Here is a 21,284-nt window from a genome sequence, read left to right as displayed (position 1 = left end):
GGAGCCAATAAGAGTCAAAACACGAAAGTTAAACAAGGAGAGAGAGACAAGGGAGAGGAAAGTGAGGGAAGCACACACATACAAATATATAATCATTTTTTTTTTAATTGTGCTGCTGATTTTACTTTCTCTTCATTGGGTGTAAAGAGATTAAACACGTATAAAGACACGAAGGAAAAGAAAACAAAAAAAAATGCTGGAATCACGTACGCCGGGTATCGTGGAGGAGCCAACGTCTCTTATGAATGCCATCGGAGACAATATTGAAACATTTATAAGTAATGTTCGTCGTGGTAAGTTGGGTGTAAGAGATGGACGGAGTTTCTCCATGACGGCAGCGTGTGAAACGGTACAACTTATGCATACAATAGTCACTCTCTTTAAGGAGTATGAAGAGAAACGGGATAGTATTGGTAATCAAATGCTACAGGAAAATTACCCTGCAGATGTAGTGGCGACGACTCAAGTTCAAAGACTTTTATGGCTTATCTCATTTGCAGGTGAGGCCGTGTTGCGTGCTCAGTTTGGCACTTTACTGTTAACAAACGTTACACGGCGTGTGTTATCATTTATTCGAAGTGCGGCAACGGAAAACACGGCGAGTGCCCCAGAGTTAGAGATGCTGGCGGTACAGCAACTTAATGAATTAGCCAGAAGTGAAAGTGATGAGGATGATGATCAGCCAATACAAGTACAACAACGACTTCGATCATGTAGTCGTGGGGATGCTATATTGGGTTCACCACAGAGTTTATTGGGAAGTGAGGAGCGACTTCAACGTCCGCTTGTTTCACGTAGAGGTCTTTCGCAGCGTTTCACGGTAAGCAGCGCTGAGCTTGACAAACTCATAGATCTCACTAACAGCTGTACCGCAGATGAGCATGCGCCGCATGACTCTATTATGGCTATTGGAATTCCTGGTAGACAAACACTACGCCGTGCGCCTGATCAACGTGAGGCGGAGGATGTAGAGAGTGGAACACAATTCCCTGTGCGTCTCGGGGACTTTTTCGACAGTGTACTCGAGCGAATTCAGGCATTTCGGGCGGAGATTGAGGGAATGTGTGAGGAACTCTGCAGTCGGGCACCCAAACAGCTGCACCCCACCGACACCGTCATCACACTTGGTAGTAGTAACACCACACGTCATTATCTGCTGCATGCACTTAAGAATGGAATGGCGTTTAAAGTTATTATACTTGAAAGTGCCCCACATTCCGGAAATGGCGCCCAACAACTCGCAGCAGAACTCGCCAATCACACCTTTGTGCAGGTACTTCCCGATAGCTCCGCCTTTGCGGTGATGGGAACATGTACAAAGGTACTCATTGGCGTAGAAAGTGTTCTCGCTAATGGTGGACTTCTCGCGCCTATTGGTACACATCCACTTTGTATTGCCGCCAAACACTTTGCGGTGCCCGTACTTGTGGCTACGATAACACTTAAGATGTCGCCTTATTACCCACGGGATGCGTATTGCACCAGTCTAGTGAAGATCTCACGCTCGAGTGCACAGGAGATACCGTGGAATACATACGGTTCCCCCGGTGAGGTACTGCCCACACCATATGGTGTAAATGTTGATAATGTTGGGGCATTCACAGTTCACTCTCCAGTAACGGAATATGTGCCGCCTGAACTCGTCACACTCTACGCAACGAATGAGTCGGAGTACACGCCATCGCAGATTCACCGCGTCGTGCGAGAAAACTATAACCCAGAGGATTGAGAGGGATCTATATATATATTTGGTGGGGAGGGGTACACTACAGAGTAGAAGAAGAATAAACACAACAAGAAGAGTTGCCGAAGAAAAAAAAGAGGTAAAAGAAAAAGAAAAGAAAGAAAAGAATTGAACGATATGAAGAATTAGAAGAAGAAAAACGTGAATAGCTGGTAATAAACGCCAAATACAAAGTACTCATATATAGAGGGGAAACAAAAAGGGAGACCCACCAGAAAAATGGTACGCTTGTAATGTGTTATGAATACATACGTTCGCTTCAAAAGGATCTACTCGCTTCCCTCCAAAAGAGAGAGTAAAAAGAAAAAAATCCTTGCTTGGATGGTTTCTTCTTCTATTATTCTTGCTGTCTATTTTCGTTTTTTTTTCTCCTCCGTTCCGTGTCTCTTCCTTTGTGTGTAGGTGTTTGTGTGTGTAGGTGTTTGTTCTTTTGCTCACGTGTTTTAATTTCTATTTTATACGCTTTCATTTATTTTATTTTATTTTTTGTGGCTCTTCTCTAAACTCTTCTTTCTCTCTTTTTTTTAATTTCCCCCTTTTATTACCCTTCCAACAAAAAGAGGTATTAGGGTGTACGTCTAAACACACTTCCCCACATATAAATATAAACATCATGATGATTGATAGCGGTTCTGCAAAGAACGAGAGTCGCTGGGCCGCCCCATGGCGATCCCTCAAGTCTTATGTCAGCCACGTCGGTTCCGTCTATTTGAGTTTCGCCGCCCCGATGGCCCTCTTCTTTGTGTTTAATATGGCGATGGACACGCAGGACCCGGAGCGGTTCGGGCTGGCGTGGCTGCACTACAGCGGGATGGAGGACGAGCAGGAGCGGGAGGCGAAGTTCCCCGCGTATGAGCCGGGAAGTGCACCGCAGCGGAAACGAGTGGCGGCGGCGAATGCCACGGAGTATGTGGCCGCTGTAGCGTAGACAGAAAAAGGGAAGGGAAGGGAAGGGAAGAGAAAGGAAATGGAAAGAAAGAGGGAGGAAAAGGAGAGAAGGAATAGTAGAAAGAGAGAAAGGAAGGAAAGAAGAGTATATATATATATATATATATATATATAAAGGGAAGAGTTATGAGTGTATTCTATACAGAGAGTCTCCCTTTTTTTTCCTTCTTTCTTTTTTCTTTGCTTTTTGTTTCTCCCTTTGTTTTTGTCTTTCTTTTTCTTGATTTTCACTCATCCACGTAATGTTTAATATACTTCCATGCACCCACAGAGAGAATGAGGGGAACGAGGAACATGAGAAGAAAAGAGAGAGCGATATTGGCTACATACATATAACTCACATCCACTGTGCAGATTCACTGTATTGTAATGCATGTATGGATGAACTGCTATGGGGATACTTGTTGTTTTTAGTGCCATTATTTATTGTTTATTCTTATTATGATGGTTGCTAAGTACGTGTAGATGATTATCTCAATCTATCTATCTATCTTTTGTGCTTCTCGTGCTTGGGTACGTGTATGTGTGCGTGTGTGTAATGAGAGTAAAATATCTGCATTTATTATTTAAGATGAAGAAAAGCAAAACCAACGGAAAGGTGATGGAAAGAAAAAGAAGGAAAGAAAGAAAAAAAACGATCCAATCATACATACGCAGAAATGAAAGGATAGTTTAAAAAAAAAAGAGAATGAGAATGAGTCACAAAAACGCATAAGAAGCTCCAGAGATATATATATGTGTATTCTTTTTATTTTATTCTTGAGTTCTTTCTCCTGTTCTATTGTTATTGCTCCCTTTATTTTATTATTTCCCCCTTTTTGTTTTTTTTTCTTCTTTATTTACTACGGAAAGATATATATAGTGGCTCGCAAGGAGAAGACTTCCCTTTCAATTATTCTTCCTTTTCTTTTTTGCTTGTTTTTTTTTGTTCTTTGTGCGCGAGCACAAACGCAAACATACAACCGCCCTATATAATATATATATATATATAGCAAAAGGTCAGAGTGTGAAGTTATAGGAGCAAAATATACTCAAAAAACCACAGTATTTGTGGTACCATTAGCAGCAGAGTCGGAGACGCGATATTCAGACTTTAGTTTCCAAACGATAAATCTAACCATAACAACAGCAACATCAAAAAGAAGAACAACAAGAAACGAAAACAATAAAAGAAATACAAAAGACGAAGTAAAAGAAAGCAATATAAATATATATATATATATATATATATATATATATATATATACTTATTTATTACTCCCTGACTACACCACATTTACTACATCCCTAATGGATCATAAACTGAACGATATGTCCCTTCACACAAAAACAGGCCAGGAGAAAATTCCCTCGGATCAACCTACACTTCGAGCCCGTCGGTTCCCCACACCACGTGCACTTTCTCTAGCATCCCCAACGCTAAGCCGCCGCACAACAGAATTGCCTGAAATTGCGTTTCGCAATAGCGCAGAGTCCATGAACGAACAGGCAATGGGGGCATTGCTATCCAACACGGCGACCAACTCATCCCCGATGGATCCCTTTATGACGATCATTTACCCGGCAAGGTTGGGTGGTGCAGAGATGGAAGTGGAGGAAGAATCCGAGTCACTGCGGGCACGTGATAACTTAGGGAGAACTCAGGTACGGGTGGAAGGATATTTTCAGGATAATAATGAGGATGATGATGCGCTTGGGGTATTAATTCCAAATGATCTTCCTCGTAGTACTTTTTTATACGTACTGACAGCATCTGAAGGACGAGATAAGTTATTTAAATGTCTTCAGTATGGATTACAAGTAATGATATGTTTTCTCAAACGACCAGGACTTTTTTCACCAGAGTCGCAGGCTCTAGCTGATTACTGGGCAGAACGTTTTTTACGTAATAGCAATACTATACGACATGGACGTGGATTATTTAAAGTAGGTCGTTGGTTGTTAAATATATTCTTTCTTGAGGAAATATATGATCGACTTGCGTTAAAACATGGTAACCAGGTAAGAGGGTTAATAACGAAGATTAAATCGTCTATTGCTCGTTTTCTCTATGTTCCAGGTACCAATTCCTTATTAGATTATGGGAAGAAAAAGAAACCCACATCCACTAGTCAAAATAGCATCGATGGGAGAGAGTCTAGTAATTTAGATTCTCTCGTAACTGATGATATGTTCTCTTGTGTGGCCCGGGCGGAACATCCATGGGGTCATCCTACTATTCCGTATACAATTTCTGTAGGAAGAGCTAATGTAAAGCGAAGTGAAAATGATAATAGTGGTGCAGTAGAGCCAGATGCGGCACGTCGTTTCTACTTAAAGGAAAGGATTGTTAATAATATTCACGAAGTAAGCATGAAGAAGATGCAAGAAGAACAACATCAACATCTTCATCATGATGATCAAAAACCACTAAATGGAGAAGAAGAAGAATTACATGATGGAAATAATAATAATAATAATAATAATAATAATAATAATAATAATAATAAAGGTTCAAATAATCCTTGTGAAGATTTAACAGACTCCACAGCACAAGATGTGTTATCGTCTCCACCATCTGTGCAATCTACTTTACCTGCATCATTGCTATTAGATGGTGGAAAGCAGCGTGTAATACGAGAATCATTACTTCCTTCCAAAACACTTCTTCAACCTTTACGTGTAAACAACACGGATGAGGAGGATCATATGAACAGCAGTAGTAAAAACAAGGGTATACACGCAGATGAATCAACTGTTATGAGACCATGGATGAAGGTAGAAATTAAGCAGCAGGATGATGATATATCTCATGCATTGGTGAATGATATTTCCACTTTTCCTGGTTATATTTCATCATATCAAACCTTACCATATGAACCACGTCTAGGAGATGCTATCCCATCACCTCGAGACTCTGGTAACAATAACTTAAACAGTGGAAATAAGATGACTTTAACTCGTAATATCGGTTCCACAACAGATCATATGGACGATGGTGATAATTATGAACTTCCTGATAGTGATTATAATGCAAGTGGTATTATTTTCTCCTCCAGTAGTGAAGATGCATTTAAGAAAAAGGAAGGTTTGGGTTATGGAAATATGCAAAGTCTTCCAGAAGAGATGGGATACCCAGATCATTGGAGAAAACGAGTTCTTCAATTTAGTACACCTCTCATGTTACTTTTAGGGGTTCGTAGTGTTGCAACTATTGGTCGACGCGTACTGCGTGATATTTTATTACTCTCATCTAAACAACTCTTAGATCTCCTTTATGTGGAAAAGAATCGTCCTGTGTTACAACGTCGTTCCAATTGGCTTTGGCTAGCCGTTTCACTTATTGATTTAATCCTTAACACCATCCGATTAGTAGACGAGGGTTGGTATAAATATGCCACCGCACGTCATAGTACCGCGTTTCATTGCAATTGCAAAAATGATGATGATGAAGATACCTTATTTCGATACCGTGGTTTAATAGCACAACGTAAAACTAATCTCGTTTTCCCGCCTGTGGATCTTGACTTTGGGGCACCCATTTGCTCCTCCCCCGCGTACTTTGAGGCGGCGGATCCTGTCCACATTGCCCCATCTTGTCGAATATGTGGTTGTATGTTTGTAGAGACGCACGGGGGCAATGGGGATGGTTTATCACGTGAAGCGGAAGAAAAACAACAACAACACGATCAACATAATCAACAATATCAACGACGATCATACAATCACAATAACAACAAATTATCATCATCTCGACAAAGTGGTAAAATGACGAATGGTAACGGTACGCATACAAAGTTAAGGGAGGGAGCTGGTGGTGTTGATGGTTTTAGTTTAGGCAGCACGGCGAAACCAAAGTCTTTTGGTGAGACGGCGGAGGTGGCCATTCTCTTTATTCCATGGTTAATGCGAAAACTATTTAACTACATTTGGCTGCTGCGGGCCCACTCCAACTGGACTGCCACTATTCTTCTGCAGGTGCGTTATATGGCGGAGGTCTTTCTCGCCTTTCAGTACTGTTTTGGCGGGTATGAGACTGGGAAGAATGATGCCTCGTTGGAGGAGATTTTACACCCGCTTGGAGCCATCGCCGGTCTCGTGAGTGCCATCCTCGGCCTGCAGCGGGCCGTGGAGAGTGCACCAAAGTAACAAAGGATAAATGGGAATAGATATTCCTATTGATATGGGCATGGATATAGTTGTTTGTGTAAATCCAATGATGAAAGAAACACTCTATATATATATGAGAGAGAGAGAGAGTGTGTGTGTGTGTGAAGAACGCAAAAAGATAAAAAAAAACACGAACGTAAAAGAAATATTAAAAAAAACAGAAGAAAGGGGGAAAAAAGATCTGACCGCTGACGAATAATAATAATAATAATAATAATAATAATAATAATAATAATAATAATAATAATAAAAGCAAAAGAAGGGGTGGAAGAGGGAGAAATGAGACTGAAGTTCTGTAATGTTCATCAGTATGTAATGTTTCTCATTTTTTTTTTTTTTTTGTGCGCTGTCCCTGTTTTTTTTTTTTTTTGTGTGTGTGTGTGTGCGTGTGATTTGGAACGAAACGAGGCAAGGAAGTACTGCAAGGTGAAGACACTGAAAAAGAGAGATAATAAGTAAAGGTATTTCTATAAACCAAAGGAAGAAGAAGAGAGAGAAAAAAAAAGAAAAATAAACTCTGTGCGATTGCTGATGAGTGCTATGGGATCCTCGTTGCTCCTTCTTTTTTCTTCCTTTTATTGGAAAACATTGGGTTTCTTCTTAAACTTATCTGTCTCTGAGTATGTATGTATGCTCTTCATCTTCATTGTTATTGTTGTTGTTTTTCATTTTTTTTTTTCCTCTTAAATTACTTACCAAGTAACTATTGCTGCGTATTATATATATATGTTTTTCTTTTTTTGAGACTAAATTCTTTTCGCATGCTATTAACAATGTGAGTTCCAACTATCCACGTGAGGAAGGACCAACGGATAAGAACAATACAAAAGCAGGAAAGAGAAGAAAAAGAAAAAGAAAGGTTGGAATTACAGAAATAGTGTAAAGAAAGAAAGGAAGAAAAATGATCGAATGGGTATGAGGCGGGAATGGAAAGTAGTGCGAAAAGTGAAGCAATATGTGAGGAAAAGAAAGAGAAACTGAAAAAGAAAAAGTATCGAAACATGAATTTGCTTACATACACTTCCTTGAGAAGAAGAAAAAAAAGTCATGGAAAGTTAAAATACTGCTAGAGGAGAAAATATTATTTCTTCAAGGAAAGAAAGGAAGAATGAGAAGGTTTGCTTTATTTTTCTATCTATTATCCCTGCTCTGTTATTACATGCTCACATGCGCACGTCTACAAGTATATATATATATTCTATGGTTGGTATTTTTTGTTCCTCTTCTACGCGCAATTATGGTTCTCATTTCTTCTTTTCTTTTTATTTTTTGTCTTTTATTGATATATATATATATATATATATATATATATGAAGTGCGAAAAGGGTGTAGTTGAACTGTTGTGCACTTGTTAATCAGGAGCACAGCAGTGGAAACCTACACAAGATAAAAAGATAAGGACAAAATAGGTATACTTTTTCTCCATCAACGTAGCCTATATATATATATATATAGTCTTGGGGAGAACAAGGAAGGAGGAAGAGGTTGTGTTGGTGTAACAAGAATAACAAAATAAATAAAAAACGAAAACAAACACTCCCCCAAATAAAAAGTAGAACTTCTATTTGATAATTAAATCTGGAAAATAAATACACAAAAGCGGGAAAAAAAAAAATAATAAAATAATAAAAGGCAAAAAAAAAACAGCAAAAAATCAAATATGTCTTTCTTTGATCTCTTTGATATGACTGTAGCCTATGTACAGTATCTTTACTTCCTCATCTCCATTTCACCGGAAAGCTTTACTGACTTTTATGCAGAACCATTTCGTAGTCTAAGTTTCATTACTCTTGACTTTTTTGATTCCATAAGCGAATCTAATCGATATAGTAATCCATTGGAAATAACACTACCAACGTGGATACCATTAGATGCCCGTTTACGCTTTGCACTTATTGGGGTAATTGCACCACTTTTGGTTTCTATAGTAGGCGTTCTCATTGTATGTCCAACTCTGGCTTTTGTTTGGTTATTAGTAACACTAGCCGCCTTCTTTTCAATGATATTTGGTGCCATTCTCCTAGCTGATCGATGGGTGTTTACAATAGATGGGATACCATTAACTACACGGGTTTTACTTGTGAGTATTGGATCTGTTTTTACGGTACTTCTCATAGCTGTTGGAGTATTCACTCTTTACGGGTGGAACAAGGAACGCCGAAAGAGGGAAGATGTTTTTTTATCTAGCTTTTCTGGTGAAATAGAAGCACGGGAAAAGAATATTTCTCTTGCTGAAAAGGCTGTAACTCGATCAGCTACAAATCGTCGTGCATTAGCTGCATTAGCAGCTGTTGAAAAAGAAAAGGAAAGTTATTTACGTCATCGTCGTTTTGCAATTATTATTCCACATGTAATATTAACTTTAGCTGCCCTTTTTACTGGTCTTCTTCTTACTGGAGTAATTCCAGTAAAAACGATTCGTTTTTTGCAGGTAAGTTTATTTGGACGTATTCCTGGCGCTATTCTCATTGTGGGAGTATTTTTTGCATTAGTGTGGATTACTTTAAGTATGTTTAAATCAGGTAGAGCTTGGCAGTTAAAAATGTACGCTTTCTTCTCTGGCGCAGTTCTCCACACGGTGTTGATTATCATTTCCCTTATTTACAGTCCAGTGCTATTGAGTTGTATCAGTATCTTATGGTGTACACGTTTAGGGTGTGATGTGGGAGAACGAATGTCCATTCCTGGTTCTTTGGGTTTTAGAAGTCCTAAAAGTAGTTTATTAGGTCCTCCTGTAGTTCCTTGTGAAACGTGTAATTTTTCTACGCATACGCAAAATTGTCCGAGTTCATTACAGACGAGTTTGTGTGGAGAACCCGTAAGTGAGATGCGACTTGCCTATGATCAAACCGTTCCATGTGCATACATAGATGTTTATTACAAATTAACAGTGGGCGTTATTTTTCTTGCCTATACGGTTTCTTATCCTATCCTACTTGTTTTAGCCGCTGATAGAGGGACGAAGATTCTGGAAAATGAGTACCCATTGGAAAAACGATTATGCGATGAATTCACTGAAAAGGAATTATATTATGAAAAGGTTCAAAAATCCGATAACATTGCGGCATCTATTTACCAAGTATATAAACGACGTTATCGTAAAGCACGTCTTACCTTTTTACTTCAGAGAGTTTTGCTTGTCACTATTACCAGTCTTACCCGTCGAGGTCCCGGAACGACAAATCTCTCATGGCTTGGTATGATTTTGTTCCTTGTTGTTTCTGTCTTGTATCTTTCCTATACCGTTGTACTCCGCCCATATGCACGGCCGGTGGAAAACGCATTTAGTGCAAGTACGCAATTAATGATTGCTGCTGTTGCCGTTATCGGTCTTACGTCGGCATCGCAGAATAAAAACGTTGTCCCACTCGCGGTTGCGGTATTAGTGGCGGTGTTTGTGTTTGTCGCACCCATCATGGCACTCCTTGCGGGATTTATTTATACATTCAGCGAAGCCCGCGAACGGGCCGAACGCCTGCAACGGCGTTTATTAAGTGGATTTGTGGTTGTAAAGAAGGAAGATCAGAACATTGATCTAGCAGCCATCACAACACGAGAAATAGAAGAAGAACAGGCGACCGCTGCTCATAATAATAATAATAATAATAATAATAATAATAATAAAGAACCGACAAATGCAGAGAAGAAAGATGGACAAGAGGAGGGTGGAGATAGTGAGGCGAGGGAAATGGAAAGATACATTCCAGTAGTTGGATCTACGGCAGCCATGCACACATCTTATACATCTTATTCAGTGCAATCGCTACAAGAAAGAAATAAACAACAAAAACAAAAAAGAGCTGAAGAACGGCAGAAATTACAGAATTCGGGGCGTTCTACTCATATGGATATAGTTTCTAATCCCTTACTCGATGGCAACGACCGTAGACAACTTGAATTGGCCCCATCAGAGCCTACAACAGAAAGAGAGCCACTTGATATGTGTGCACATGTGGATGGTCGTGAAGATACGATGCTTTTGAGCAGTCCATCATATCCAATACCACAGCAACATACAAAGGATGAAACTCTTGATTTTGACAAAAGTGAAGATGATTACTTTAATGATAAGCGCTTTTTTACTCCATCTGGGTATTTTTACGAATACAATGATGTACCGGTAGTGTTAGGTAAAGAAAATATTGACCACTCACAGAATGAGGGAGAGCAACAGAGGACTAATGAATCTGGAGAGGAAGAAAAGAATTTTAGTGATATGGGTTTTCGCAACTTTTTTTCAATGGTTGCATCTGTTGCCGCATTAGGAAGATTTAAGAGTGAACGTGGATCGCATGTAGATAATACACCGATGGAGGACATGAGTATCACGGAGCCGAAAGAAAGTTCACAAAACTGCAAGGAATCTAAAACTGCCAAAGAAGAAAAAGAAGAACCACGACAACAACAACAAAAAGAGCAACAGCAAAAACAGCAACAGGAACAACAACAAGAACAAAAGGAGGAGGAAATAAATTCTGTTTACAATGAGACATTTGTAGCTCGTAATGATGATGTAGAGGGAAATGGAATTGTCAAGTGGCTTCGGCGTTGGCAGGAAGCTCTCATGGGAACTACACTCCTGCGATATGAGGATGTGCTTGAGCGGCGAGAGAAGTTGTGTATGTCAGGATATAATGAAGAAAAACCATTTTGGTTGGAACCATCTGAAACTCAATTACAGGCTTATAATGTTCCAGGATGTGCTATTCCTTGGTTCTGTGCGAAGAATAACAAATGCCGTGTCTCTGAATTATCTCCACATGGAGGACCCACTGTTTTTTCGCAAATAAAGGAACGTAAAAATGAAAAATATTCTACTCTTGTAGCCCCACGTCGATTTGGTCAAGCTGCTGTTACTGATAGCACTCCATTGACTCTGGTTGTTCCCTCTACTCGTGGTATCCGATTTAACTCATTAAACGCAGTTGGAGAGGATACATCACCTAATCCAAGTGACGATAACAGCCGCGTGATCAGTCAAGCTTTATTAATTAGACGTGCCTCTACAGATGACTCTTCTGATATTCACGTTAGTAATATTGGAACTCCTGGCAGCAACGGGATTTCACCAGCTGCGATAAGTCTGGTGGGAGGAGACGAAAGGAATTCTGCTAAGGATGATGCAAAAAAGAAGAAGAGGAAACAGGAACAACCGAAAAAGAAGAAGAAACAGAGCCAGAGCCAGGAGCAACAAGGAAAACACCAAGAGGGAGAAGAACCAAATAATCAGGAAGAATTTGGAATGCTTGCATGGAATTCTCTGGCATCACCAAGAGAAACTACTACCTTTGAAGTAACACGACAGAAGTGTCTTGTCGATGCTGAGAAAAAGATGCAGAAAATATATGGATTCACGCATCGTAAAATTGAGCAACCGTGCAGAGAAAGACGTCGTTCTACCGTATTTCCTCCTGTAATTCCTCAGGTGCGCATGGAAGGTGTTGATGCCAAAGACTGGGATTCATTTTTAAATCAACTTCTTGAAGAAGTTTCAGACCCCCTCGTGAGAGATACAGAAAGACATGAACGAACAACCTCTGAAAAAGAAGTACCACCACTTACTGAGAATTCTCCGGGTACGAGTAAACCACAAGAGAGAATAAAAGAGGAAAGAGGTGATAATGGTGTGGAAGGACATATTCAGGGTTCAGTATTTTCTCCAAATGTAAAGGCAACTACTACTGGGTTGGCTTTCCCACAATTATCATCAGCTCCACCAACACCATCAACATCAGGAGCACCACCACCACCACCAGCAGAACATATGGCAGAGCTTAGACGTCATTTTTTACTTCGTCAACGTCTTTTATTGGCATTTCGGGGTCAGAGAGAACGTTTACGTGCACTTCAGGAAGCTGTAGATAATCGAATTGCTATGACGATAAAGAAATATTTACAGGTATTCTTTATTGGACTTGGCTTTGCCGGGGCTCTAGCCCTTGTACTATGTTTGTGTGGAATGTTGCGTAACAGTGATGATACATTTGTAGATGGTGTACACCCAGATACGCGAGTGGATTACAATCTCCTAGGATATGGAAATTGGGATAACTTTACCAATCATTGTTGCTGTATTTCAAAAACAAACCTTTCAGCTCAATTTCCCTACTATGTATTAGATGTGGAGGATTGGTTCTGTGATAACGGTCGGGTGAAGGAGCGGGTTCGACGTGATGCATATTTAAGCGTGGTAGTGAGTGGATACGCCGTGCGGGATCTCTGCGGTATGAGTTTTAAGAGAGGATGCAAGTTGGAAACCACAAAAGATGGCAATGTCGTGTTGAATGGATGTGTGGTAGATGAAACTTACCCTGCCTTGTCAGAAGAAGAAAAGAAGAGGTGGTAATATACAAATATATACATATATATATATATATATATATATATATATATATATATTTATTTATGTATTTATTTATTTATTTATTTATTTATTTATTTATTTATTTATTTATTTATTTATTTATTGCTATAAGATATTTTATTCCTTTTTTTTCTTTTCTCCCTCTCTCACTTTCTCACTTTTTTTTATACTCTTTAATGTATTTTCAGAAGGCTGTAAATGTGTGCGGGATTCGCCCACTGTTTTTATTCTCGAAGTGGAATCATCCGCATACATATATATATATATATATATATATATACTTTATGGGAAAGAAAATATACGTTTAATTTATGAAGGAGAAAGAGAACAAAAAAAACATCTGCATTGATTTAAATCCCTCTTTCTGTGTGTGTGCATTTTTTTTTTCTGTGTTGTAAATCGAACATTATCTCTCTCTCTTTCTTTTTCAAAGATTCTGTTCTTTGTGCAATGTTCACTTCAATATGTTCTCTTCGTTATTTGCATTTGGTGTTGTTTTTTTTTTTCTACTAGACGTTACTTTTTTTTTTATGGAAATGCATATATATATATATTGGATATACCCATATACTATAGGTGTATTTCTCTCAATTTTATACTCCCCTACAAAGACTAATAACACCGTTTTAGGTGAACTTTTGAGATCAAACACTTCACTCTCCTTATTTCAAAAAAATTGTTACACCTAGTCAATTTTGTTGTTGTTTCTTTATATATATATATATATATATATATATATATATACTATTATGTTTGCTTTCTTTCTTGTTAATTTCACCCTCCTTTTTTCCTTTTTTTTTTTAGGGTATTCCCCTAGTTGGCAAATAAACCCCCAACAATCCATGATCTACGATGTACTGGAGTTGTTATTAAATTATATGCAGTATCTCTATCTCACTATAACGATTGCCCCGAGTGTATTTCCCACACTTTACACCTCTCCCTTCCGGATTATTGATATCATCATGCAGACCATCACATACACCAATAACTCAAATCATCAACGTGATGAGAATAGTAATATTAATATTAGTAGTGTCAGTAGTGCCTTAAACGATATGAAGAGAGAAACATCATTAGATGTACTGCAGATATTTGCTCTTACAAATGTTTTAGCTCCATTAGCTCTTGTCTTACTTTCCGCCCTTATGTTTGGACCACTGTTGTTTATTATGTTTGTATATCTTCTCTGCACTGCCGTATTTGTGATGGTTGCTGGAGTTATGTTATTATTATTACTGCACACACACGCTTGTTTACATCCTTGGCACGGTATACATAACTTAACAGAGCTTTTACAAACTACATCAAAGCCCACAGCTGTTATTATGATAATTGTGGGATCTATTGGAATTTTATTGTTATTTATTGTCGGTGTGGTGTTGTGTCTACGTTGGAGACGTCGTGCTCGCAGAGAAGTGATGGAACAATTACGTCAGTTTGAAAATGCCCCACGAAGTGTAGAAGAACGGGTGGCGGAACAATTACTATTAGACACACATACAACTAATAATAATAACAATAATAATAATAATAATAATAATAATAATAATAATAATAATAACAGAACAGAAACTTCTGTATATCACAATAGTGAGTATGAGATGGAGGAGCCATCGGCCAAGGCGGAATTGGCGTATAGACGAATGTTGTGGTCAAGACAAAAGGAGATGAAATCCTTTTCGGTTGTTTGGACAATAGTGAAGGCTGTTGTGGCTGTTGTTTGTTATGCCGCCGCTTTTCTCTTCGCACGTGTACAAAAGTCGAAAGTACTGCAGTCTATTCAGGGTAGTCCATTTTTTTCTTTTCCGATTGCTGCGGTGTTGTTCTTATTTGCTGTTCTCCTCACTGTATCATTTATATTGGGCCTAACACGGAAAGGACGTCGACGACTGTTTGCTATCAAGTTGTGGTTACGACATTTATTTCTATCCGTTATATTACTTGGAATCTCCTTCTTGTATGCCCCGATTTTACGAAATGCTATTGGACTTCTTTCATGTTTCTCCACTAGTAATAATAATCATGATACGAATATCACTAATGACAATAGTGATACCATCATCAGCAGTAGTAGTAGTAGTAGTAGTAGTAGTAGTAGTAGCGGTACTATTTATATGAGTAATGGAACAAAGGATGTTTGTATGACTAGTAGAGGAGTAGAGGAGGAAATAATGAATAAAACACTTTCTAATATCTCTATGACTACATATTCCTCATGTAGTAGAGTAGATGGATTTATGTCAGCCTCTGCAGTACTCACTCTTATTGCATATATGCTCTTTTTTATTCTTCTCTACGCCCTTGTAACTCGACAAATACTACGAGCATTGAAACAATTTCCTCTTGCCCACAAATCCTCTTCCTCATTATCATTATTATCGAGAGTCGTACCACAGTCAATATTGAGAAATGAGAGAGAACCATTAGATGGAGGACGTATGATGTATACGTTAGATAGTACCATGACCAATCATTTAATCTCAAGAAATGCATTATTATTTACCTCTAATGCCGTAAACACACGAGTGAAGAAAAATAGAAAGAAAAAGAAATATGCATCCTATTATGAACGCGTACGTTTATCGCAGAATGAGGCACAATTTCTCTACGCCCCATACACACACCGATTCCGGTATTTTAAACTTCTCGTGCTGGCCCAGAAAACAGCCATGGTTGTTTTTTCCAGCGTTATGCGTGAGGGGAGTGGAGTGGCACGTCCATGGACGGGATTTCTTGGATCTTTATTATTACACGTTGGATTTTTTATTATTCTCATTATTTGCCGCCCGTACGCAGAGCCGCTGGAGTTTATTCTGAGTCTCACACTGCAGTTGATGCTCGCCGTGTTTGCCGCGATGGGACTCGCCTCTGTTCTCCGCATACAAAATACTACTACTACTAATGTTGATGCTACTAATCTTATTATTATGGGGAAAGGTACTGTAGACGTTCTTCCACATCCATTATGGTCTTTTGTGACGTTGTGTATTTTTCTTGTACCGTGTGTGGCGGTGTTAGTGGGGGCCTTGTTAACATTGTGGACTCGTAGAGTTAATAATAACAATAATAATACTAATAATAATAATAATAATAATAATAATAATAATAATAATAATATACATACAAGTAGTACAAAAGGCGGAAGGATATGTGGTTTCCTGCGAATGTGTATATCACAGGTTAAGACGCTGTTATCACGCCTAAAGGAGTCTCATGATGAGAATTGGTATGAACAGTATGGACGTGCGTGTATGGAGAAGCAGGTATTCATTCCTGCACTTTACTTTTCACAGAATAATAATAATAATAATAATAACAATAATAATAATAATAATAATAATAATAATAATAATAATAATAATAATAATAATAATAATAATAATAATAATAATAATAATAATAATAACAATAATAATATGAGTTTGGAACCGATCTCAGAGTTCATCTTAATGGAGAGCCTAAAGTCTGAAGAATCGCTCGTTGACAACCATCAACCCTTCCATGAAGGATCTGTTCATGATTTATGTACAAATCCCAATATTTCTCATATATCGCAGGCTAAAAGACGTTGGGCCATCATTCGTTCTGCTGTTCTCGCCGGTCATTTTCGTCAACATTATCATCGTAATAATAATAATAATAATAATAATAATAATAATAATAATAACAGTCTTGGATCGCAACAACGTGATCTGTCTGTTACGTTTGCTACATGGCGTGATCATACCCCATCGCCTTTACCATCGATACAAACAAACACTTCTGCGATGAGAACAGGTATAAGAAGTTCGATGGTTCTAGATGTTGGAAATCGTAATAATAATAATAATAATAATAATAATAATAATAATGATACTGTTCACATGGATGGAAATGATATAACGGCGTTATTAGAAGCCGAGTGTACACACAGTCTTGCCATGACGGCACTTCTCGCAACTGTTGGAAATGAAAGTCGCTGGGGAAACTCTCCATCCTTTACAAGGCATGAAAATCGAAAAACTAAACGAGGAAGAAGAAATAGAAATTCTACTGTAATAGATAAAAACTCGCTTGTCTCCCTGCAACCATTATCGGGACCACAGCAGGTCTGTCAAGCGGAGGCGTTCTTAGAACGTGTACAGGCCTTCTCTGCTCGTCAACGTTTAATTGCGGTGTTTAATCTGCACAAGCGGCATATTACCCGTCAACAGCGGGCAGTGGATTGTTATATAAATGCACAGGCCGCAGAGATAATGCGGTATTTAATGCTGGTGCTTGGTGTGTTGAGCTCTGTGGCCGCAGCCTTGTGTCTCTGTGGAATGCAGTATAGTAATTGTAATGCATTGCAATGATGGACAATGTATGAAATAAATTAAAAAAAATAGGATGGCATTAGTATATACACGTGTATATATATATATATATATATATATATATATATGGTATCTATTTAAGGATTTCCTCTCTTTTTCAAAGACAATTTCTTGCTTTTAATTATAATGGTTTCTATTCACATATTTCTTTGTTTTTATTTTTATAGTTTTTATTTTTATTTCTTATCTATTTTCGTTTTTTTTTTCTGGTTTATGACTTTTCTAATTTTGCTTTCTCTCTCGATATCTCTGTACAGAATGAGAGAAGGGAGCACACTGTTCGTGTGTTTGATTTACCGATTGTATTACTTAAACGAACACTGGATGAAATATTACCACTGTAACATTAATGGGGTTTTTGTTTTTGTTTTCTTTATGGGTTATTGATTTTTCTCTCTTTCAGTATATATATATATATATATATATATATATACATATACTTGTTAGATGTAATGTAATATATGTGGTTCTTATTTTACATTTAACCAATTTTTTCTTCCCTTTTTCTCTACTTGGGTGTCTATATGCACATATATTTTTACAATCTAGAGGAATAAAAAAGAAAGGAAGCAACAAGTGATTTATCTTCATTCATACTAACAAATATAGGCCTGTGTTTTTCCTTTTACACAACTGAAACAAAAGGAAAGAAAATAATATAATATATATTTATATATACATAGGTAGATACCTATTACAAAAAGAAGGAAAAGAAATTCATTCTTTAAAGCGTAAAAGAAAAAAAGAAAATACAAAAGAACAAAAAGAAAAGTAAGCAACACCAACGAAACAAAAAACAACACAAATACACTTTTACGAACATAGAATAAAGTAAAAAGAAATAAGAAATACAAACAAGAAAAAGAGTTCCATTGTGCAATATCATATATATATATTGTGATAAAATGGCGCTGCAGTGTATGCACACTATCTGCAGTTTCCTGCGGAAATTTCTCTCTCTCATCATTGGTGCCATCATGGCATTCTGCACACTTCTCTTCGTTATTGGCGCTGGTCGCGTTATTACACTTGAGCGTAGTATTTCCCATTCTGGCTTTGCCCACTTATTGGCCATTTTTACTTCTATCATTACAGTTATTTTCTACATTGCCCTTCACTTTGTCCCCCGCAAAGCCTACCGACTTCTTTACTTTATTTCTGTGATGTTGGTGTTAACAATGTTTTTTGTTGCCCACTCTTTGGGACTGGCGGCGCCTATTGTGGATGACTGTAATGCGTTGGGTCTCATTAACTACTCGGCTATTGTGGAGAAGTGGAATGACTTGGGTAGTGTGGGGGTTATATTTAACAATCATACAAATAAGACAGAGGCGATTGGAAAACTGGGGGAAAATGTGCGGTATTGTGTAGAGGAGGAATTAACATTTGCAAGTGCGTTACTGCTGCTTATTTTGTATATATTTGCCTTATTTGATGTGCAGAAGGTTCTCTTGACGCGGGTTAAATCAAAGACATATGGCGAACGCTTTGTTGAAATGGGTATAAGCAATTGAGTGGGGGAATATATATATATATATATATATATATATATATATATATATATATGTTTGTATTTCATTTTAGTCCCCTAGTATTTTTAGGTATAAGATGACAGAAGCTAGAAAAAAAAACAAGCAACAAGAAGAAGGAGAATATCTCATAAAAAAATAAAATTAAAAAAATACAATCTTTATTCTCCCAGATTTGTAACTATTTTATTGCTTCAGTTGTCAATGAACCTTATCTTCTTTTTGAAGTCTAGATATATATATATTCCTTCGTGTATAAAGGGAGTTCAAACGCAGTCTCAAGATACAGATTAATGCAGTTTTTTAGAGGAACACATAAAATCGGAGGATAGTATTCATATATATATACAGTCAATATGATTGCATTGTGTTCCGTATTGAGTGATTATGATGATCGCTCGTTTGATTTATGCTTCCCTTTTGTTTTTTTATTGTTTTTTTTTTTTCGCTCTTTTTCTCTTCGTCGCTATCATAATGAATTCCCTCTTTTCTTTTGTAAGATCTTTTCTTCTTTCTTTACTTGCGTGTATGTATCTTTATATGTGACCGAGCTAACGGTTACGTTGAGTGTCTAAGGAACCGTGGGAGAGGCGGGGTAGCGAAAAATTCCACCTCTTCGAGCTGATCTTACTTATTTTCGTCTTAATGGTTGAGTGCCTTATGTGTTTCTCTATTGCCATTTTTTTATTGTTATTCGTGCATTATTGTTATTATTATTATTCTCTTTATCCTTTTTGTTGATTTGGGTATCTATCTATGTTTATATGTATTTATGTATGAATATTTGATAGCTTTCTTTTTTTTTCTCGTGTTTCTTTCTCTCTGTTTGTTTCCTGGGAAGTTCATTAGGTAGATCAAGAGAAAAACAACATCGAAAAGAAAAAAAATAAGCTCGAAACAATAAAAGGCAAAGGAAGGAAGAAAGAAACGAGTGAAAAAAGAAAAAAAAATAAGGCAAGTGCGACAGCGAAAGAACTTTCATTAGCACCCATATATATATATATATATATATATATATATATATATTTATTTATTTATTTATTTATTTATTTAATTATATTAGTCTGTCTCTCTCTATCTCTCTGTGAGCGTGTGTGTAAGTATCTCTGAAAGAGAAAGAACGAGAAAAAGAAGAAAACCAAAAAAAGCAAACAAACAAAAAGGAAAGAAAGGAATAAAAAAATAAAAAAAGAATATCCTCGTACGAATGGAAGAAACCAATCTAACCTTCAAGGTCGTCATTATTGGCGATAGCGGTGTGGGCAAGTCTAATCTCATGACCCGCTACACCGCCAACGAGTTCAGTCAAGACACCCCCGCCACGATTGGCGTGGAGTTCATGACGAAGAGTATTAAGATTGAGGGGAGAGACGCCAAAGTGCAGATTTGGGACACCGCCGGTCAAGAACGATTCCGCGCCATTTCCCGCTCCATCTATCACGGTGCCAAAGGCGCCATGTTGGTGTATGATATCACCAATCAAACTTCCTTTGATTCCATTCCCACGTGGCTGCAGGAGTTGCGTGTGTTTGTCCCCGCCACCTGTTCTATTTTTCTCATTGGCAATAAGTGTGACTTGGAGCACCTGCGGGTGGTGAAGAAGGAGGTGGCCGACCGCTTTGCCCGCGAGAATGGCCTTTCCTTTCTGGAGACCTCCGCCCTCGAGAAGACGAATGTAGACAAGGCCTTCGAGTGGCTCGCCAAGTCCGTCTACGACCTCGTCGTGGCGCCGGTGGACGCAAGCGGGGGGAAGCGGCCGCCACTCAACACGGGCGCTAACGCCAAGCGGCCGGTGAATCTCGCAGCGGGGAATAATAATAATAATAATAATGCAGCGTCCGGTAAGAAGGAGGGCGGTGGTTGCTGTTAAGATATGAGAGGGAGAGAGAGAAAGGGGGAAAGGTAAAGAACAAAAGAGGAAAGGGGATATTGTGTGCATAAGTATATATATGCATTTGAATTTATGAAAAGAATCATTGTTGTCGTTATTGTTATTTATTTTCTTTTTTTATGGATTTCTTTTCGATTCCCTCTTATGTGGGTTTTTCTGATAGAAGGAGAGTATCTGTGTGTAGTCATTCTTTTTGCTTTGGTTTTTCACTATTTCTTCTCGCTCTTTTTTGGACACATTTTTTATATGTGTTCATTTTTTTCTCCGTTGATAAATTGTACTGTTTTGTTTCTATTCATTT

At 38.0% G+C, this 21,284-nt stretch overlaps 7 protein-coding genes across 7 annotated transcripts; all 7 read left to right on the top strand.

The window, feature by feature from the left end:
• Nucleotides 1-193: 193 nt before the first annotated feature.
• LSM04_000945 (Initiation factor 2B-related) lies at nt 194-1,729 on the top strand (the record flags this gene model as incomplete). The annotated part of the gene is made up of 1 exon (XM_067330991.1): nt 194-1,729. The coding sequence occupies one exon, from the start codon at nt 194-196 to the stop codon at nt 1,727-1,729; it is 1,536 nt and encodes a 511-aa protein (XP_067191884.1).
• Nucleotides 1,730-2,357: 628 nt separating this feature from the next.
• LSM04_000694 (uncharacterized protein) lies at nt 2,358-2,672 on the top strand (the record flags this gene model as incomplete). The annotated part of the gene is made up of 1 exon (XM_067330990.1): nt 2,358-2,672. One exon carries the CDS (start codon nt 2,358-2,360, stop codon nt 2,670-2,672), a length of 315 nt encoding a protein of 104 aa, XP_067191881.1.
• Nucleotides 2,673-3,982: 1,310 nt separating this feature from the next.
• LSM04_000481 (uncharacterized protein) lies at nt 3,983-6,820 on the top strand (the record flags this gene model as incomplete). Its single annotated transcript, XM_067330988.1, has 1 exon — nt 3,983-6,820. One exon carries the CDS (start codon nt 3,983-3,985, stop codon nt 6,818-6,820), a length of 2,838 nt encoding a protein of 945 aa, XP_067191877.1.
• Nucleotides 6,821-8,501: 1,681 nt separating this feature from the next.
• LSM04_004936 (uncharacterized protein) lies at nt 8,502-13,187 on the top strand (the record flags this gene model as incomplete). Its single annotated transcript, XM_067330987.1, has 1 exon — nt 8,502-13,187. One exon carries the CDS (start codon nt 8,502-8,504, stop codon nt 13,185-13,187), a length of 4,686 nt encoding a protein of 1,561 aa, XP_067191961.1.
• Nucleotides 13,188-14,047: 860 nt separating this feature from the next.
• On the top strand, nt 14,048-17,542 carry LSM04_008270 (uncharacterized protein; the record flags this gene model as incomplete). The annotated part of the gene is made up of 1 exon (XM_067330986.1): nt 14,048-17,542. One exon carries the CDS (start codon nt 14,048-14,050, stop codon nt 17,540-17,542), a length of 3,495 nt encoding a protein of 1,164 aa, XP_067192025.1.
• Nucleotides 17,543-18,468: 926 nt separating this feature from the next.
• On the top strand, nt 18,469-19,077 carry LSM04_009727 (uncharacterized protein; the record flags this gene model as incomplete). Its single annotated transcript, XM_067330985.1, has 1 exon — nt 18,469-19,077. One exon carries the CDS (start codon nt 18,469-18,471, stop codon nt 19,075-19,077), a length of 609 nt encoding a protein of 202 aa, XP_067192056.1.
• Nucleotides 19,078-20,299: 1,222 nt separating this feature from the next.
• LSM04_001942 (Small GTPase) lies at nt 20,300-20,962 on the top strand (the record flags this gene model as incomplete). The annotated part of the gene is made up of 1 exon (XM_067330984.1): nt 20,300-20,962. One exon carries the CDS (start codon nt 20,300-20,302, stop codon nt 20,960-20,962), a length of 663 nt encoding a protein of 220 aa, XP_067191904.1.
• Between the last annotated feature and the right edge of the window lie 322 nt (nt 20,963-21,284).

This window comes from Trypanosoma melophagium (assembly GCF_022059095.1).
Source record: "Trypanosoma melophagium isolate St. Kilda chromosome Unknown ctg21segment0, whole genome shotgun sequence".
Lineage (NCBI taxonomy): Eukaryota > Euglenozoa > Kinetoplastea > Trypanosomatida > Trypanosomatidae > Trypanosoma > Trypanosoma melophagium.
The sequence above is the reverse complement of the archived record's forward strand: the minus strand, read 5'-3'. Positions and strand labels throughout refer to the sequence as shown.